The following is a 20,153-nucleotide window of genomic DNA, read 5'->3' as shown; positions in this document are numbered from 1 at the left end:
GGTCCCGACAGAATAAAACCAGACACCTGAAGAACCTTCCGCCAGTACTTACCCTGGCGAGGATCTTCCGTTACCTGTCGGATGCAGGTCCCTAAACAGTGGAGACCAGCAAGACCGTGTTGCTGTATAAAAGGAATCCCTGACATCGGCAACTATCGCCCATCTGCTTCTGTCCGTCTCTAGCTCTTCCAGGTGATCCTTAATAGGATTGAAAGGTCTTGGATGGGACAACCATGGGAGCGGGTTTCAAGGATTCGCACGATCGACCTATTCACTGTTTCGGACTATCGAGGTATCCGAGGTACAGATGCCGCTCTGTCTCCTTTCATCGACTTGGAAGGCCTTTGACTCGTTGAGACGGAAGCGGTCGTGGAGCCTTGGAACCAGGCGTTCCCCTAGTCTAAGGTGCTTCGAGTTGTGTACTTCGACCGAATCTCGCCATTCTCAGAATATCATTTGACGTGAAGAGGGGGTTCGACAGGGTGATACAATCTCACCCAAAATATTCACGCCACCCTCGGAACGCAATGCGAAGTTGGAATGGGACGCTGGGGTGAGATCGTGGTCGGGCTCCCTTTGGCTTTGCTGATGACATCGTACTGATAACACCTAGCATGCAGCGGACGAATGCTGACCGAATTCGCCGAAACATGTGGATGCATCGGTCTTGGCTGAATTTCAAAGACGATGTTTGCGGAACGGATGGATCTCGGATGCCCATTCCGCTCACGGAACGAATTCCGATGCCCGCTCGTCTTCTGGGTCGGGAATTGACATGATGACCCTGGCCCCCGGCTGGGCGGAGGGAAGAGCGGCTTGGGAGCGTCAAGGATCGAGGACGTAGTGAAGAAGACCAAGAACACCCGGCTCCGTGCTCCCTCTCAACACCACCGTACTTCCTGCTTTGACCTATGCCTCGAAACCTGGGCACTTCCAAGCAGGAAGAAATGCGGTGGCGTCATTGAACGCGCAATTGGGAGTGTGCTAGGGTATCCCGTTTCAGAAGTGGAGACGGGATTCGAGTTCTCTCCTACGTGCGATCGAAGATCGAGACGCCGCCGCGTTTGCCAAGAAAGTAAAATAGGTGGGCCGGCCGTGATGGCTTTCGACAACCGTTGGACCGAGCCGTGGCGACTGGATTCCCCGCGATATTAAGCGCAATACAGGAAGACCGCCGACCCGTGGTCAGATTTCTTCACGAAGTCCTTCAAAGAAAAATAAGATGCTCTTCCCGTCCCCCCCGAAAAGAAAAAAAAACAGGCCACCCTCCCCCCCCAACAGGAAAAAAAAAAAAAAAAACCCCCCCCCCCCCAACCGTTCAAAAAAAAAAAAAAAAAAATTCTTGCATGATATACTTAGAATGATGTCGAGGGTTTACAAGGAGAGGGGAGATCGTTGGAATGTGCATAGCATCAGAGATCTAGAACCATTTTCATGCCTTTGCCAATTTCGCCGACCGTTTAAAAGTGAGGGAGGTCCTTTCCCCAGCCGTTCAAAAGTGAAGGGGGTCAGAGCACCGGCTCCGACTATCGCATCTATGCTTGCAGATTGTTCTACAAAAACCGTTCAAAATCCACCTGATGCCATTAGAACCTTTGGCGTTTTAAAATAAATTTTTTGGAAGACCGTCCAGGAGAGCTCAAGATGATGAGATTGAATATGCGCCTATAAATAATTGCTTTTACTAGATAATTGGTCACAAAATAGCGAAATTGTTCCTCTGTTGGCAACGAGAGGAGGAAGGGAGTTCGTCTGTTGGGAGGTTAGTTACAGTGGCTGCTCATGTCTGACGTTTATGGGATTCGCCAACGCGTTCGATTTCAATTCCGAGATACAGGGTTTTCCGAACAACTGGCCGTGGAGACGCTCTGGAAAAAGAGGTCAATTAGCTTAAAATCCTATAGATAAGTCCACTTTCATTTTTGCGGAAAGACGCATGCTTTTTTGCTAATCCCGCCCTTTTTTGCATGACATTGGTTTTCTGAGTTTTTTTTTTAAATTTTAAACAACAATACATAACAGAAACAATTAAGTTGAACAATTTCGGAGTCATCATGAACGTTTAATCAATTAAAGCTTGTGTTGAGAACGCCAACTTTGTTTTCGTCATTGTCGTCACAGGGTTTCGTCAAGGCTATGCAAGATTGTATCCTCAAAGACTGCACCAAAGCTCTCATTCACCACTAACGTTTCTTGTTGGTAGCTCATTATTTTCCGATCCCGCTTTTGGTGTACTTTGTCAAGCGGACTCATTTATGGGCGGATTTGTCTACGGGATTTTAGGGCATTCAGTGGAGTTAAAAAGTGGGTTGATTTGTACTCAGCAGCTCCAGCTTTCCCACAATTTTAACGATCCAGACACTAACTTTTACTATAGGTCTTGACTAGAGTCTCCGGCAGATTGATTCGCCAAAGGCGGGTATTTGGCAAAAGTTTTAAGCTGTACTATATCACTTTAAATTCCTCCTTTGTTCGCTAACACTTTCTGAGATTTTTCCTGCGTACTGTTGGACTTCACAAATTATATTACCGAACAAAACCGATGTGGACGATATTCTTCAGTGTAAGGGAACCATAGATTTTGTGTAATCCACCAATTTTTGGCTACACGATACTATAGGCGCAGCAGTGTAAACTCAATACAAGCATATCGGGAAGTGGTGTTTTAGGTAATCATGTGGTGAGAACGTTTTGTTACTCATGAATTTCAAAGACAAAGGTTTGGATTCCTATTTAGATTCTTGGAACTACTTCTTAATTCCTCCTATCTACTTGGTTCCTTGGAAGGGGAGTAATTGACTTGCTTGCGTATACATATGGTAGTGAAGGAAATGTGGATCTCGTCGTTGCAGTAGTGATAGCATAATGTGCCGTCAGTTAGCCTGCCACATTGATTTTGAAACTAATAGCTTCGTACTCGTAAAAGGAATGTAAAAGCAGTGTCGTCGACGGTAATGGATGTTCCGAAAATATCTCGGATATTGACGGTACTGGGTGCAGTTTCGGATGATGGAAGAAAAAATGTGGTTCGTCTGCCATCAGAAAAGGAGAGGTTTTAATTTCTCATGTAACTGCTTATAGATATTGATCGTGGGTGGGGCGCGATCGTGGTGATCGCCAGAATTGCTCCACCCTCATTGAGTGCATATTAGAAACGTAATTCGCGATTTTCAACGGCAAGTTTACCCGGACTTCTGCCATTCTGCATATTGAGAGCTAGTGGAATGGACTTGTAAATCTAGCCAACTAGTTTCCCCGCTAATTATTTCGACTGAAATGTATTTGGTGCGTAACTTCCCTCGCGTTTCAAGCAGTGAATAATATTTAATGCTTTCATGGCTATGACTGTCAATCACTATAACAGGTTCTGCTTCATTGTGTTATTGATACTGATATTTGATTGTTATTTGTTATTAGTAAAATGAATGTAATATAACATAACTAGTCCCGGTCGAGGAATGATAAAAAATTTATTTGTAGTGATGGTAAAAAACCACTTAATTCAGATTTATACTTCTTGGAGGGAGGTAAGGTGGTGATTGCGAGTGAGTACTGTATGCACTTACCCTTATTGTCATAAAGTACAAAAGTAGGGGAGTATGGTTGTTGAATTATCGGAAAAATTCTTGTACACTATGGAGGTATATATTCGTAGCGAGTAAGAGTAGTTGTTGTACACCCTCAGTAATGTTGTTGAGCTTATTTGAACATTTACCACGGTCTAAAATTCTGAAGTGATACGAAGATGAAAATTTCACGAAGTTCTTCTATTCGCTTATCTTCACACCGCTATCTATCATGAGACTTTCTCCGAGTCATCGTAATCTCTTCCGTGTTTGTAGCAATGTTAATGCGAATGTGCAAATCGCTTAAGTAAGTGTGTTTGTCAGACTGACTCCGCCCCATCTCTCTTCCTGCCTCGGCTGCCGTTCGAGTGTCAACGTCCAGATGTCGACTTGCGTCACCTGGTTGCCTTCATTTTCTAGCCTTATTTGACTGTAATTAGCTTAACCTCTCCCTCACGTATCTGTCATGGATCCAAAAGTTCATCCAACGAGAGTGAGTTCGAATTACTGTTAAGAAATGCAGTGAGCGCTTCGATATATTGGCCACCTCAGGAAACCAATAAATCCAAGGAATTTGTTCGATTCAAAGTGCTTTATTCAGATTCTTAGTGCTGAAATTGCTGCGAAAGTTTAACTGCAGTTAGAGTGAACATTAGCGATTTTAGGGGTCCTTGAATTGACCATTTGCGCCATATGTGTGTAGGCAGTTTTGCAGCTTTTCTTTGAGCAATTAATGGAAAGTGCTGCTTACTCTCCTTTCAACGTTTATATCGTCACGAGGATCCCACCCTACTAAACCTGTACTTTGGGTTTTTCTTATTCGAAAATCGAAGTTTGTTGTACCATTGTAATTAGAGAGATACTTTCGTTTTTCTTCTTGGTATCCTACTATCCCCAGAAATTCTTCCCGGGCAACTCCTTCGCTTTCTTCTGTTCTGAGAATGAGAATGTGCACAATATTTTCGTAATTTTGCATGTTCGTGCATTTCACATTGGTAGTGGAAAAATTTGATAATGCAATGTTGCTGCGGAATTTTTATGTGACAAATTTTTCAGTGGCAAGGAAACGTTTTAAAAACTGTTCACCTACGACTCCAACGATAATACGAGAAATTTAGTCGAGAATTCTTGCAGCATTAGTTTGCTTCCAGATGTTGTGCAGATCTCAATATCCATTTCTCGTGTGTGTTTATTTGGGAGGCACATTTCGAAAAACTTTCCAAGAAGTAGCTTTGATAGGTGATCTTTTGCATGTTTGTTTGATGAGTGGTTTCTTTGCACATTTAATTCCTAGGAGGAGTCTTGTGGTTTTGCCGCGATTTCTTGAAGACATTTGAGGAATGTTGAATAGTTCTGCTTTTGGTATCGAACGGTGTGTGTCTGTGAACGTAGGAAACGGGGACTGGTTCGATGCAGCGAGTGGTCTTTAGTGTCGATGAGAACATCTTTGCGGGATAAAGCAATGTTTCTCGTTACAGGAATCGCACAGCAGTACAAGAAACAGACTTATTAATGCTGTAACTATACGTTGGGCATTTATTTATTGCTTAGTTCCAGGATAAAGAGGCGGCTCGCCCGCTATCCGCCGTCTTCCGCGTTGAAGGCAACGGGGTTGTTAGTAAGGTATGTGGTTTTTTTCTTATCGGGGATGTGAGCATATAATATCTTTATATGAAGTTCTCAGACTAGCGCACATCTATTCTTGATTTGAATTTAGATGTGCATATTACATTCTTGAGTTGATTTAAGAAAAGAGTGTACAAGGAAGGGAATTCAGACAGATTCAGTTACAGTTTCAATCTCAAGTTTCTTATTTGAAATGGAAAAATTTGACAGTATAGAACATACTTGAGTAGATGTACCGGAGGAATTGTGAGGAAAAGACGGGGGAAGGTGAGCCGAAGAATCTCAGGGAGATCCTATGCATTGAATACAAATGTAATGAATAGAATTAACAATATAGTCAGTCAGATTGAGTAGCAGTTTTAATCATAGGTGAGAAAATATTACAGAATAGAACATTTCAAATGATACTGTATGCTTAATAGTCCATACACTAGTAGCAACATAGAAGAAATATGTAGAGGCATAACATCTCAGAAGAATCGCTGGAGAGATTGGGAGGAAAAGAAACGGAGAAGTAAGAAGAATGCTGTAAGAAGTAGAAGAAAAGGCTCAGCTAAAATTTCCGATTGAAACCCTCTATACTTGGAACAGCTATGAAACAATGAATTTACGAATTAAATTTGAGGGCGCTTGGATCTTTAGAGGATGTTTCGCTACAGTTGGTGAGCGCAAAATAGTGCCAACCTTCACTCACGACTGAGATCCAGAGATCCACCTTCGCAACTGCAGTAATACGCTCCCTAATGAACCCATCCATTACACAATGGTGAGATTAGCCTGAGTTTATCGTTGCTATTAATAAGCAGTTCGCAGTACGCTGTTTTCATCGTTGAGCACTGCACCACAACGTGAATCCTAGCTCTTTCTCGACAATTCGCCTTGGGCACTGGAGAAAAAATGCAGAAGAGGTTCGCACATTTAGGCATCGAACGGGCACTTGATTTGATGGGGAGTGATTTTGCACTGTTGAAGGTTGATCGAGAATCCTGTTCTAAAAGTCTAATGATAACTGTGGATTCTCAACCATGAGAAAAGCTTTTAAGAGATTTCTTCTGCATTTCTTCAATTCATAAGTGAGATCCTAGATCGTTCTACTGCAGATAATGTAGTGGATCCTAGTATGATTTGAAGAATCGTATCAGTTGCTTCTAGTCCTTGAGCCGTAAAATAAGCAGTATCTTCTGAAAATATCTACGCAGAGTGATCTGTGGTTCCTAAAAAATTTTTATATTGGTTGAACAATTACAGTTACTAGGTGTTTGGTGCTTCCACAATTCTTTAATAAGAATTTTTATAAGAATTAGTTTTTGTTTTGTTATTGCTGAAAGTGGGGTTGAACTTTTTGCCCTTTGAAACGAATTTCCCTGGTGAACTAATGCGCAGCTTCACAGTGCTAGAAAAACGTTGCAAGGGTATGTCGTAATTCAGTTCAAAGCTGGTAAATCTATATTAATTCATAAGAATTTTTTGAGTGAAATATATTACAATTTCATTACAAAAAATTTGTTTAACTTGACACATTCTGAGATTGTTGAATATATTTCAAGATGACCAATGATCCTAGCCTACATCGGCATGGAGCGAAAAAACGAAAAAATACGGTAGTAATGTGTCGAAATTATATCGATCAGCAATGAATTAATATGTATCTCGCGTCGATCAATAGTGAAGCTGTATCGAAAATTTTGTTTCGAAAAAATTGGAATATTACCTGTTTGTTTAAAATGCGATGGAGACATGGTCGGAATCTGAGGGCGCTTAAAACAAAAGACGGGCCATAAAATGTCTGGGGATCTACCGTAACAGAACAAGGAGCGAACAGTACTCCACGCATGCAAATTCACAATGGAGCTGCAAATGCTGTAAATGTGCTAGTAACAGGCGAATAGGTATAGTAATGTGTACAACTGAAGAAGTGCGTGCTTTTCAGTGAATTAGTTTCTTCTCCACAGATGATTGCACTGGGTGACTAACTGCACATTTTCTGAAATATTAATGGTTATGGAGGCATTTCGTGAGGTTAAGTCGTAGACTATAGGGGGAATGGTTGAAAACTCTTTTTTTTGCATTTTAAGCAATTGCCAAGCTGTTTTTGCAAAGCTCATCACAGTTTACAATAGAATTCTCTTACAAAATGCTCTATTTGTCCAGAAATGTAAATATCAATGGCGTCGCCTCTGTAGGATATTATTTTACTGCAGAAAAAGCCGTTGAGAAATGCATAGGTGAAAGAAAAATGTATGAGTCGTTATGGGAGAAGTTGGTATGAGTTGCTCAGAAAACTCGTGAGGACTTTTTATCTGTAATTGTTTTGGTGGAAGTGCAAAAAACTTTACTTGTTATGATTTAACTCCTTGTTGATAGTTGTCGCTTAAAGGCATCACCCCACGAATCTGGGTGGTACGGGTTTCAGGTGGGTTATGCGTATACGGGGTCGTAGATTGTGGGGAAGAGGGTGATTCCGTTCATCTCTTCCAGATTGTCGTAAAAAACGGCCTAGAAGATGCGGCGCGTGCACAAGAAGATTGGCGCGCTCCAGTCGAACTCGTTATAGAAGACAGCGCCCCGGAACGCTCGAAGCCTCATCTTTACAATCTACGACCCCGTATATGTACAACCCACCTGAAACCCGTACCACCCCAGATTCGTGGGATGATGCCTTTATTCTACGATGGAGGCGCTTCGTTCTGGGGTTACTGAGGCTTTCATCTTTTAGCGATCTTGAGAAAATTAACGTCCAAATTCGTGTATTTGGTTGTTCGCACCACATTCACACCATTCTCAGATAATGACCAATTTATATTCTATGTATGGATCATAGATGCGACGATTATGGGATACTAAAATGGGAACGTATACCGAGATTCTCATGAAATGGAACATGTACGCTCCATTTCATTGAAGCACGAAAATTTCCTGGAATATATAAAAAGTATATGTGTGTATGTAGTCTATGCTTGTATTTAAACGTAACTTAGAACATGCTCACACACAGAGCTTGAATTTAATGAATTGAGACCAATTAAAAATTAATCGGAAATTTACAAAATTCACAAGGAGTCGCTTTCTAGGTCCCAACCTTAACGACGAGCACGAAGCAAGATATTATGATCGAAACTCTTACGGCTGAAAATGCTTCAGCTCACGAAGCTTTGGTAAGCGTGTTTTAATGTTTTATTCTTATCATTCTTATTCTATTCTGAATACTCCAATTGCTTTTAGCATTGCTTGCACATGTTGCGATCAGATGCATCATGTGGTTTGTCCACCGCAGAAGCATCGTTACGGAGGCAGTATCATGGGTACAACGAATTCGAGGTTACCGAACAAGAACCATTGTGGAAGAAGTACACAGAACAGGTCGAAATTTACTGAATTTTCTCGGAGGAAGTTCATGGTTTTACTGGTTTTTATACTTTTCTTGTTGATAAGAAGTCTGCTGAAGTTGCACCGTTACAGTTTAAAAATCCTTTAATTCTGCTACTACTTGCCAGTGCCGTCGTCTCACTTTTAATGCGACAATTCGATGATGCTATCAGCATTACTATAGCTGTAGTAATTGTGGTCACCGTGGGATTTGTTCAGGTGCTTTCTTCGGCAAAAGTGTAATTCTTTCCCCTATTTTCCAATTTTTATGGACTTGCTTCTGTCTTTCAGGAATATCGGTCAGAGAAAACATTGGAGCAACTTAACAAGCTAGTGCCGCCTGCATGTCATGTGTTGGTTTTTTGACATTCATGTTAAATGGAAGCACCAGGATTTCTGCTTCAGAATTCGCGATGGGAAAGAACATCCACTTCTGGCCCGCGAATTAGTGCCAGGCGACGTTGTTTTGCTGAATACGGGTGATCGTGTACCCGCTGATGTTCGACTTCTTGAAGCTTTTTCGTTGCAAATTGACGAGAGCTCCCTTACTGGAGAAACGGAGCCGAAGCACAAGGTAATTGTTTGCAAAGTGCGCTAATTTTCTTGTTAAGAAAGGTTCTAAAAGTTTGCTAAAATTTTTACGAAGAGCCATAATTTGACAGATTATGCCAAATTTTCCCATTTGCTCATTTCAAGCGAGATACAACAATATTTTACTCTTTCTAATTATTTATGGAATTTTACCCCATTTTTAATCATGGCTCAACGGTTCTTGTAATAAATTAGCTTCTTGGAGGTTACAGAAAGTCTTTCCCGGAAAAAAAATATTGCTCTACTTAAAAGAACTTTATTTTTGTGTAGGCTATGAATCTTTTTGATTTCTTCAAAGTTATTTTCATCAAAATTGTGGGCATCATAATCCTGGCTTAGACTTTCCTGTTATTTCTGTCCATATGGTCGCCTTTCTGTGGTAAAGTGGACACTTTTGCTATTCCGCGGAAATTACGTCCAGTCGTAAATGTTTTTTTCAGGAGACGAAACCCATTCCTCAACAAAACGGAGGCGGCCATGTTGAACATATGATGAATATTGCATTTATGGGCACATTGATATGCAATGGAAGAGGGCGGGTACGTAAAGAAAGCTGTAAATCGCTTGGATTTTCGAGTTGTTTCTCTTTCTTCTAGGGTTTGGTGATTTCGACAGCGGCAAATTCCCAATTTGGCGAAGTTTTCCGCATGATGCAAGGGGAAGAGGTCTGTTGCTCGTCACGCAGTCATAATCAACATATTCATGAGATATTAATGGCTAATTTTTGGGGAAATTGGTGAACGCAATAGATAATGGTGGTTGCCGGTGAGAGGAAAATGCGGGGGGCTCAAAGGCTGACATAGAATCCATCACGGATTCATTGTGGTCTACCTACATAGGTGCTCTACAATGTCATTTTTGCTCCCACCATTATCTACGGCCAAATAGTGATGATTGCAGTTATTATGCTATGATTCAACGAAAGTCCTTCTTCGCTTTTAGTATAAATGATAGAGTCATTTTATGTAATCAATTAACGGATCTGTGCCAAATTGAGGTCTTTGAGTGGTTTTCTTTGTTTCAAGAAAAAAAAAGATACTCCTCCTCCCTCCCAGTCAGGAGTAAAGCTTTGCCTTTACTTTTAATTTGTAAAAGAAAGTACAAAATGACTGCTACACATGAACACAAAACATGATTAATTGCCTAATTTTATTCACCTGCGCTGGTATGTTCTACACGAAGTTCCACTTGCAGTTCTAGCTCATATTCCCCCAAGTTCAAGAACCGTTTTAGGTTTTAATGGATTTTTTAACAGTAGTTGTTGAGTCGATGTAGAAATCTATATGGAAGGTCATTTTTAAGTGAAAGTAATGGTTATAGACATCATCCCACGAATCTGGCGTGGTATGGATTTCCGATGGACGAACTCTACACGGGGTCGTAGATTGCAATATCACGAGTGGTTCCGCTCGCCTCTCCCTAATCGTAGCAAAAAAAAACGGCTGAAGGACTCCGTTTTTCATGACGATTTCAGTTGCAAGGCTCCACACTTGGACACGCGCCGCATCCAATTGCGCTGCGGTCGAATGCCAGTGAGTTGTCGAACGCACTTTAAAGTGAAACCTATGAATGGGTTGTTGAGGGGACCAGAACGTATACATCGAGGAGCGTCCTCGTAGGAACTAAGGCGGTTCTCACGCCGTTTTGTTTTTTGGGACGATTAGGGAGAGTTGTTGAGTTGAACCACCCCTGACCCGCATTCTACAACTCCATCTCTAGCTTTTGCCGTGGATTCCTTCACCACGTTAGATTCGAGGTTTGCTGCCTTTAAGTGAAAGCTTACATGCTTGTGGAACAGAATCCACTGTTCTCCCAAAGTACGAAGTGAATTTCCAGTGTTTGAATTTCTTAATTTTCTGAATTTCTTCTAAAGTTTGCTTTAAATTATTTATGTTGAACAAGAGTAAAATAATAACAACATGTTCAATACAACCTTAGAAATTAAACCGGTGATGGTTATTATATCTGTTATATTTGGAATAGGGAATTATGTAATGCAGTTGAGCTTTGGAATTCTAAAAAATGATTTTTCTATAAAAAAAAACGTTCTTTTCAAAAGAAGAATCACAAGAGTGCATTCGTTCGATTTGATTTCAAACGAAATTCTATGTTCGAAAGTTTATTATTTTAAACAGTAGTTTTCTATTCAGTCACCAAAAACACCACTGCAAAATAGCATGGATCAACTCGGTAAACAACTATCCTTCTACTCTTTTGGTGTTATTATACTGATCTTCGTTATTGGACTCGTGCAAGGTCGAAATGTACTTGATATGTTCACCATTGGCGTGAGGTTAGATCGTAGATGATTGATTTTGCTCGAGAGAGAATTTTTAAGAAATTTGCTGAAATTCCAGCTTGGCCGTCGCTGCAATACCGGAAGGTCTTCCAATAGTTGTCGCTGTGACGTTAGCGATAGGCGTTATGCGAATGGCTGCTCGGAGAGCTGTGGTTAAAAAGGTTAGCATAGAAATGGTCCAACTAACTCTTTTTAAAAAGATTATTCCCGAATATTTGTTCATTTAACTACAGATGCCTGCTGTAGAGACACTAGGATGCGTAACAGTGATCTGTTCGGATAAAACGGGTACTCTGACCAAAAATGAAATGACAGCAACATGTGTTGTGACTCCAGAAGGTCGACGTGCGGAGGTGGGTTCTTCACTTAGAAATGCGAGGCATACAGTGTCGTACCTTTGAAAATTTGTTTAATGCTTCTCGTGTTGTTCATTTAGGTGACGGGCATTGGGTACGTAGTCGACGGAGGGCGTTGCACATATGAGGGAGAAGTGGTGATGGGTTACAGCCATCGTGAATTCGCAACCATTATCGAAGTATGATTTTGGAAGTTCTCCCCAGAAACTTCATCAATCATTGTTTTTACAGGTGGGCGTGGTTTGCAATAATGCTACAATCATGGCCGATACTGTGATTGGCCAACCAACTGAAGGAGCATTGGTGGTGTTGGCGCAAAAGGTGAGCATAAACCCTTCGTACTCCATAATCAATATGTAGGATTTCGATAGGACAGGATAGAATATATAGTATTTCATTCAATGTGTGCTTTATGCAGGATGTACAGGATTTGTAATTTTCAGTCTGCTAACATTTTCTATTTTTTATGTGAAAACGATGTGAAGGATTTTACGTAAAATCTCTACTGTCGACGTGGTGTGGTCTCTTGAGTCTTGACAGATTCACTTTGCCGTAGTTTGCCACTAGAATTGCATTAGTGCAAAGAACATTTCTTCAAAATTTAATCATTCCCTAAATAATGCGCTTTTCCATGCTTTCTTTATTTCTCAAACTAAAAATTAATAAATGTTTCTATAGAATTTCTTTTTCTTCGTTTTCTACTGCTTTGAGTAATACATAGTTGGGTCAAAACGACAATGAAGCACGGACCGCTACGTGAGTGACCGCGCTCGGAAGCGGTGCGGTCAAGACAGCGGTTGGAATCGAGGTGGGACCATGGGGAACTGCAGAGGTGAGTGGCGGCAGTGAGGGTCCTTACGCGATCCCAACCACTATGTTCCACCGCTCCGCTTCCAGCGCAGCCGCTTGCGCAAATGTCCGTGCTTCATGTCGTATTGACCCGACTATATGAGTATGTGGTACGATGGAAGGAATGAAATAATTCTGAGGTCACGTACCACCACTGTACGATCGATAAGCCACTACCAGGTAGGGGTCACAATGATCTCTTCTCTGGATGATCTCGTTGTCACCTTATCGCATACTCATTTGACAGTCAGTACACTAATTGGCGTTTGTGTATCCAAAAAGCCAATGATTCTTTCCTGCGACAGCACCGTACCGCTCGCGTGATACAGATGTTGTTGTTGCTGTGGAGGTTTGACATCGACGAGGCACGAAAGGTTAAAATATGTTGGTCATCATTTGACCCATCACCGTCACAGTTCCGGGTTCGCATTATGCCGATCCCATAACCACATTGCCTTGGTTTCAGTTTTCATTCTTCCTACCTCACCAGTTTTATTGTGTTCAACAAATAGAGAAAAGGATAGTGGCAGAAAATTTCCTAATTTGAGATGCTGATAACCTGTGGATCACATATTTGTTATTGCATGTTCAATTGCAGACCGGATTGGAAGGATCTCGGCAACATTACAAGCGTGTTCGAGAGGTCCCCTTCAGCTCCGAATCGAAGTGGATGTCTGTGCAGTGTGACCAAAATGTTCGTTTTTCTACCCTATTTGGCACCATGTTGTAATCCATTGTATAAGTGAAGGTTTTCCAGGGTCAAATGATTTTCTTCGTGAAAGGTGCACTAGATCGTGTGTTGCAATTGTGCGATTCGTACTTATCGGCTGATGGAAGCAGAAAGGTAAGGATTTCATTTTCATCTTATTGAATTTTAGAAAGTAAACACTTTTGCTTGGTGATAAGAGAAATACACTCCTTCCCAAAGGAATAACCAGAACTATGATCACGTTCGTACTTTAATTCCTGAATGTTTTTAACCACAAACAACGCACCTTTGTGATGGAGAGATGTTGAAACCTGGAACTGTGTTCTCTTTGATCCTTACATTTTTTTCATTGTTCTACTTCTTAATATGTTCTCTAAACCACACGTAGACTTCTTTGTGATGTTTTGTTGTATGCGGTTTTTCATGTTTTCTGATTATTGTATTAGTTGAAATGCCTGAACTCCTCAGTCAAATCCATCCCTAATTGAAACTGACAACATGTCTATATACTGCTAACTCAATAACCTACTCATGCTTCTATGAGTCTCGCTTCAAACTGACACAAAAATTTTCCACTTCCTAATTATTGTCTTAAAATTATCATTTACACGCTTGTAACCCTTTCAATCACAATTTACTACTGCAACATTTCCTCTGGAGTAGATGGACGGATTCGACTGCTAAAGACATTCTCGTCATTGCAGCCTTTAATAGGTGTTTGCATTGAAGGACTACAGTGAGGAGGAACCCTTTGTTCTTGGTTCCAATTGATCAGAAACATTGATCTGATTCACTTTTAGTTAAGTATAAACAAAAGAAAGGATATCATAATACTTAGTCTACAATTTAAAGTCGTTTAAAAATATATGGGTGTGTTTTATTTGCTTCTTTATCAGCTGTCGCCCTGGTGAAATGAATAGACTACTTGAAGTATCGAGTAGTAATCAATATTGCATGGAAAGTTTTGTTTTAGGGCCTTTTTTTCGAAGCATTATCCTTCCACAAATCGCTTCTCATCCATGTCTGATGTGTTTTACTGCAAGTGCTTATTTTCAGCCGTTGGATGACTACATTCGCCAAAGGATATCAGATGGAGGGCGAGGGTTGGGAGCCACTGGATTAAGGGGTGATTTCTTAACAGTCGTTCATTTCCCTACTCACGTACACTGTATTGTGGCTATACAGATACATCGCGCTTTTCACCTTCTTAACCTCAACTGTATTTTAGTACTTGCGATGGCCAGAGGAGATTCAATGCAATCATTGATGCTAGTAGGAATGGTAGGAATGCTGGATCCTCCGCGACCTGGTGCTCCTGACGCGATTTCCATGGTTCGCGCGAGTGGAGTTGAAGTGAAGTTGATTACGGGGGATTCACAGGAAACTGCACAGAGCATAGGTAAATTTTAATTCTGCTGACGTCGGTTTTCATCACATGATCGATCGCTTATTTTGAATATTTGTCTTATTTCAGTAGTTTCGTAATGCATTTTACATCAGTCTTGAAAATTTTAATTTAATACTCAGTAGAATATTGATTCTTAATTAATAGGAGTTCCTAATTAGCCAAGGTGCGTGTGGCTCATTCGGTTAGAGGTCCGCTGTGGCCGCACCGTGTACGGTTCGAAACCTTCCAGTCCCAACAACGTCTTGTCTACCTCCTTAGTCAATAAATTGGTACCACACTTGTATGGAAGGATAAGAACGCTGACGTGATTATCCTCTGTGCTCCGCAAGTTATTTTCACGCCGTTCTAAAAATTCAACGATTCTGAATTGAGGGGAAGCTCGCTGACGCATCCCAAGCGCATTGATACGCCAGAGACTTTATCCTTTATCCTTTTTTGTCTTTAGTGTGCTAAATAACAATATTTATGAATTCATTTTATTTAGTTGTTGGTAGTATCCACTGTCCTCTTCTAGATTCTTTTAAAACTTGATATGTACGGGTACCTCTTCTTCACGGATTATTTCGCTCATTTCGAGCTACACTTACAGAGTTTTTGTTATATCGGTATGTAAAAAAAAAGGAATGGTAAGGATTCGAATTCAGAACTTAAAACTAATAAACCAGAAAAAATTTAAAGATTAGATTTGTTTCATCTATCTTTGAATTTAGTTCTTGTTCCGAAACAATCTTAAATTTTTCTGTCATTTTCTGTAATTTATTTCCTGCTTTGAAGAAGAAATTACTCTTTGTTGCATTAGGTATCATGATGTCGGCATTTCACTGAATGTTAAGAGGAAATATTCTTATCGCGATGCTTATATCATACCTAGAGGTCTTCGTCACTTTAAAGGCAGCATTCCACGAATCTGGGGTGGTGCGGATTTCAGGTGGAGTATCCGTATACAAGGTCGTAGATTATGGAGACCGGGGCGGTCCCGCTCATCTCTCGCTGAATTACTGCAAGCAGCCGAACCCTGAATGCTGTTTTGTACGATGCCTTCTATTGCAGCTCTTGCACGCGTAGCGTCCCTTTCTGCCTATCGGGGCAGTCCGAATTGATTTTCGACGAATCGCAGAGCGGGGGAGGCGCAAGCGGTGGAGCGTTGCAATAAATGGCGTCGTACAAAACAGCATTCTGGAGGCGGCTGTTTGCAGTGAAACAGGGGAGATGAGCGGAACTACCCCGTTTCCATTATCTACGATCCCGTATACGGATACTCCACCTGAAATCCGCACCACCTCATATTCGTGGTATGCTGCCTTTAAGCAATGTATCTTATTTTCATATTGAAGTTCTTTTTTTTTTTGTTTGCAACGGAGGGAGAGCAAGCGGAAGAAATAAAAAATTGAGGCCACTAACGTAGTAATAAAAACAGTTTTGAACCAAATTTTAATTTCAAATGCAAAACGTGAACAGAAGCAATACAGTAACTTAAGATCAATGCGGATACAACATAGCTGCCTATAGCAAAAGCAAATACAGCAGACATAACGAAAATAGAAAAAGGAAGAACGAAAGAAAAAAGACGAAAAGATCAGAAGGAAAAGCAAAAAGAATGAAAACAACCAAGAATTGGGGCCAGTATCGATCCGGGTGACGTCGCCTGGCAAATTTTGGTTACCAAGCAGACCGCTGGCAGTCCATCTGCGAGCGGTCAAAATCCGTGTTGATCCAGCGCGACCGCTCGTGCAACTACACGGTGCTTCATGTCGTTTTGACCCGACTGTACATTTATTTTACTGCAAAAGCCTCTTTCATTCCTTAAGGGAATTTGCTAGTCATCTAGGTGATGGTTGTGGTTTATTTGCATATATTTGTGAGTCAAAAAGTTGTGAATGATGAGAAAGTGTGTTGCCGTTGTTAGAGATTACATGAGATTCAGGTGCAATGTTGGGTTTGTACTGTACTCCACAAGACAGTTGCCTTTCTGGAGCTCAGATTGATGGAATGTCTGACCAAGAATTGGAACTCGTCATACGACAAGTATCCGTGTTCTATAGAGCCTCTCCTAGGCATAAACTGAAGATTGTTAAGGTTGTGCATTTAGCGATGGCTTGTTGTCGGGCCTGTTTAAGTCTGCTAATTACAGGCACTGCAAGCCATAGGTGAAGTCGTAGCAATGACTGGTGACGGAGTAAATGATGCTGTTGCTCTCAAAAAGGCTGACATTGGAGTGGCAATGGGGTTGGGAGGCACGGATGTCTGCAAAGGTTAGCAAGGAATGCTCAGTTTCGGTACATAAGTATTTTGGAGAAATTTTCTCCGTTGTAGAAGCTGCCGATATGATTTTATGCGACGATGATTTCTCCACAATGACTGCAGCTATTGAAGAAGGGAAGGCTATCTACCATAATATCACAAATTTTGTTCGATTCCAGCTAAGCACGTGAGTATTTCTCCTGCCAACGAGATTTTTTTTGGAGGTAGGAAGAAGGGTCCATCCTCAACCATTTTTGTTAAGGAGTGTCGCAGCGTTATCGCTGATCGCCGCTTCGACTATGTTCCATTTTGAGAATCCGTTGAATGCTATGCAAATCTTATGGATTAATATCATCATGGATGGGCCACCAGCGCAAAGGTAATTTTCGTTGCCACCATGACCAGCAGTTTCTTTTTCTAAAAAAGTTTTTTTTTTATTTCCCAAACACAAAATGTGACATTCGACAAGTCTTTTATTTGCATCAAAATGACAATTTGCGAAGCTCACGGCAGAATTTATGTTGAATTTTTCCCTTACATCTGGACTGATATTTTACGGATACAAATCATTTGTAAAGAGTAGAAACAGATTCTTCTATACTTAAACGCACAAACTGCGGTGCTAAGACTGCTATTTAACTCATAAGGAATTCACTTGTCATGCCCTTCCCAAACTCGAACTTTTGGTAAATGAAGTAGCTAAAATTGAAGAATTGACCAGATTTTAAAGTTTGGTATCTTAGAACTAACTCAATCTCGAATCAGAGAATGCTGCTTATCTTGTTCCTGTGTTGCTCTCTACCGTCTATTTGTTCTTCTTCATTTGGATGTAGTAGGGGGTATAGCGGAGTTGGTAGGAGATTCGGCTGTGACTGCACGATTGCTGGTTCGGAGCCGTCCTAGTGATAATCCCTCAGATTCATCAGGGAGGATAAGAACACTAACTTGACATGACGGCTCGCCGCCACAAGTCCAATTTTGTACAGACTGCAGACGCGCTCTTAGAACCTCTAACGGATCTGAATTGAAGTCGAATGCGTAGGTGCACTTCCAGAGGGATGGGTCAGTGCTGTGCAAATGACTAATTTATTTATCCTTTATCCATCTAGATGCACTTATTTATGTGTTCAGCCTCGGTGTGGAACCGGTCGACGATGATATCATCCGACAACGTCCTCGTAATGTACGTGAGCCAATGCTCAATCTTCGACTAATGATCGATATTCTCTGTTCGGCGGGGATAATTGTGCTTGGCACCCTGTTTATTTTTTACAGAGAGGTCAGCTGAGTTTATTTTGTGCTGTGAATATTTTCTTCTCTTCAAATTCCCTTCCATAGATGTCTGCTGACAATCAAATCACTCCTCGAGATACGACAATGACTTTCACCTGTTTCGTATTATTCGATATGTGGAATGCGTTAAGTTGTAGGAGTTCCCGGAAGATGATATGGCAAATAGGGTTAAGGAGGTCAGTAGTGGATATTTTGTGTTACAGCCTGATTTAAATACGATATCCTTCCAGAAATCGTATGTTCTGCATAGCTGTTAGTGCTTCGTTGGTTTGTCAGCTGCTTGTTATCTACTGGTCGCCGCTTCAGCACGTCTTCCAGACCGAAGCGCTATCATTATTAGGTATTAGTGCTTCCTTGCTAATGCTTCCTCTATGTTGTTTTCCTTATGTATACATCTTAACAAATTCCTTTACAGATCTTCTCTTCCTAACTGCTATGACCTCCTCTGTTTTCATATTCAACGAGACAAAGAAGTACTTTGATCTCCACAAATCCACTGTTCATACAAAGACCGAGGAGCCTTTGTGACCATATTTAAGTCTAAGTTCTTAGTCAATCGTTATCATTAGTGGTTTTAATTCATATGCCAAAATCAATACGTATCAAGCCTTTCACTGTCTCTTTTTATTTCTCTCCTTTCTGCGTGTTCCTCAGTGTTTTAAATCATATTTCTATGTTTAACTTATTATCGGAGGCTATACAAGTTGTTTTCTTAAGCAGTATAGCGATTTAGGTTTTACCATCAGTCAGTCAGAGTTCTCATATCGTCCATAACCATTTAGGTTCTACTAGGTTATTTATTGATACTGCAATTAATTAATAATAAGATTTGTTACTATTTCTATGATCAGGTCTTCCGTGAACTTCTGCAATCCGTGTACTCTCTTGAATAATTTATTAATTTTATGCTTCTCAGAGGTAACTAGGTAAAGTTTAACAAATGCTGGGTAGACAGTTCCAGTGTTGGAAATAAGTTTTGACTTTATGGAGTATTTTTTTGTACATAAATGTTTGGACTATGTTGAAATCCTTCACGCTTCGAGGGGTCGGTCGTCCATGGAAATCCTGAAAGCTATAAGGAAGCTACAGGAATGGAAAGGATGTGACCTAAACGAACCCGATTGTATATGTAGTCTGGCTCCGCAGAGATAGTCGATTTTTTTTCTCGAACGATTCCTTTCGTCTTGTTCCAGGTTACTACGCTGTTCATGTTGTTAAGTTTTACATCTCGTAGGTCGCAGTCACTTACAATATTGGATTCAGGGGAAAAATTTTTGTTGAATTTTTCCTTCACATCCGTCACAATGAGATCTCGATAAGTGATACAGCTTTCTTCATGATTGAAAGCATGTGTCCAACGATCCAGCATCTTTCAAAATCCCGTGCCCAAGAAGAACGGCGACTGTGAGTCGAAGAAATGGGCGACGTCGGTTTCCAGTTCTTGGTAATCGACGACGCTGACTTTTGCAAAATTGATGGTTTAGGGTACCAAACGGATTGTAGTCGAAACGAGCCGGGTCGGGGAAATAAGCAGCGTGGGCTAGCAATTTCCGTCCGAGTTCTGAAGGGTCAACATTGCAACCTGCAGGCGGGATTTGTTGCGTAACATAGGAAATGTTACATTTCGAGCGTTGCTGGCGATTAGCGGCCAACTTCTGGAGTTGAGTGGCGTACACATTACGGTCACTGTGTGATCTGACCAAAAAAGAATTTGAAACAACGCGTTTTCTTAGGAATTAATTCACGAAGCACAATCATCTGATTTTGTTTTTTTTTTGTTTTCGTTTTTTTTTTTCGTTCTGAGCTGTTTTTAACATGATCTGAGCAAATCTGCCACTCCCTGGGTTGA

The 20,153-nt window shown here is 41.0% G+C and overlaps 1 protein-coding gene across 1 annotated transcript; it reads left to right on the top strand.

The window, feature by feature from the left end:
- Positions 1–4,032: 4,032 nt before the first annotated feature.
- Positions 4,033–18,832, top strand: RB195_006040 (uncharacterized protein; the record flags this gene model as incomplete). Its single annotated transcript, XM_064178903.1, has 26 exons — positions 4,033–4,059; positions 5,124–5,189; positions 8,264–8,347; positions 8,415–8,552; positions 8,652–8,777; positions 8,850–8,911; positions 8,964–9,132; positions 9,590–9,688; positions 9,746–9,814; positions 11,300–11,442; positions 11,507–11,609; positions 11,682–11,801; positions 11,885–11,983; positions 12,036–12,125; positions 13,252–13,347; positions 13,411–13,497; positions 14,419–14,488; positions 14,591–14,761; positions 16,695–16,846; positions 16,902–17,022; positions 17,084–17,198; positions 17,274–17,390; positions 18,143–18,290; positions 18,350–18,480; positions 18,535–18,644; positions 18,720–18,832. 26 exons carry the CDS (start codon positions 4,033–4,035, stop codon positions 18,830–18,832), a joined length of 2,826 nt encoding a protein of 941 aa, XP_064035906.1.
- Between the last annotated feature and the right edge of the window lie 1,321 nt (positions 18,833–20,153).

Source organism: Necator americanus, chromosome I (genome assembly GCF_031761385.1).
Source record: "Necator americanus strain Aroian chromosome I, whole genome shotgun sequence".
In the NCBI taxonomy this organism is placed as follows: domain Eukaryota; kingdom Metazoa; phylum Nematoda; class Chromadorea; order Rhabditida; family Ancylostomatidae; genus Necator; species Necator americanus.
Note: the sequence above shows the minus strand (reverse complement) of the source record. Positions and strands in the feature narration are given on the sequence as shown.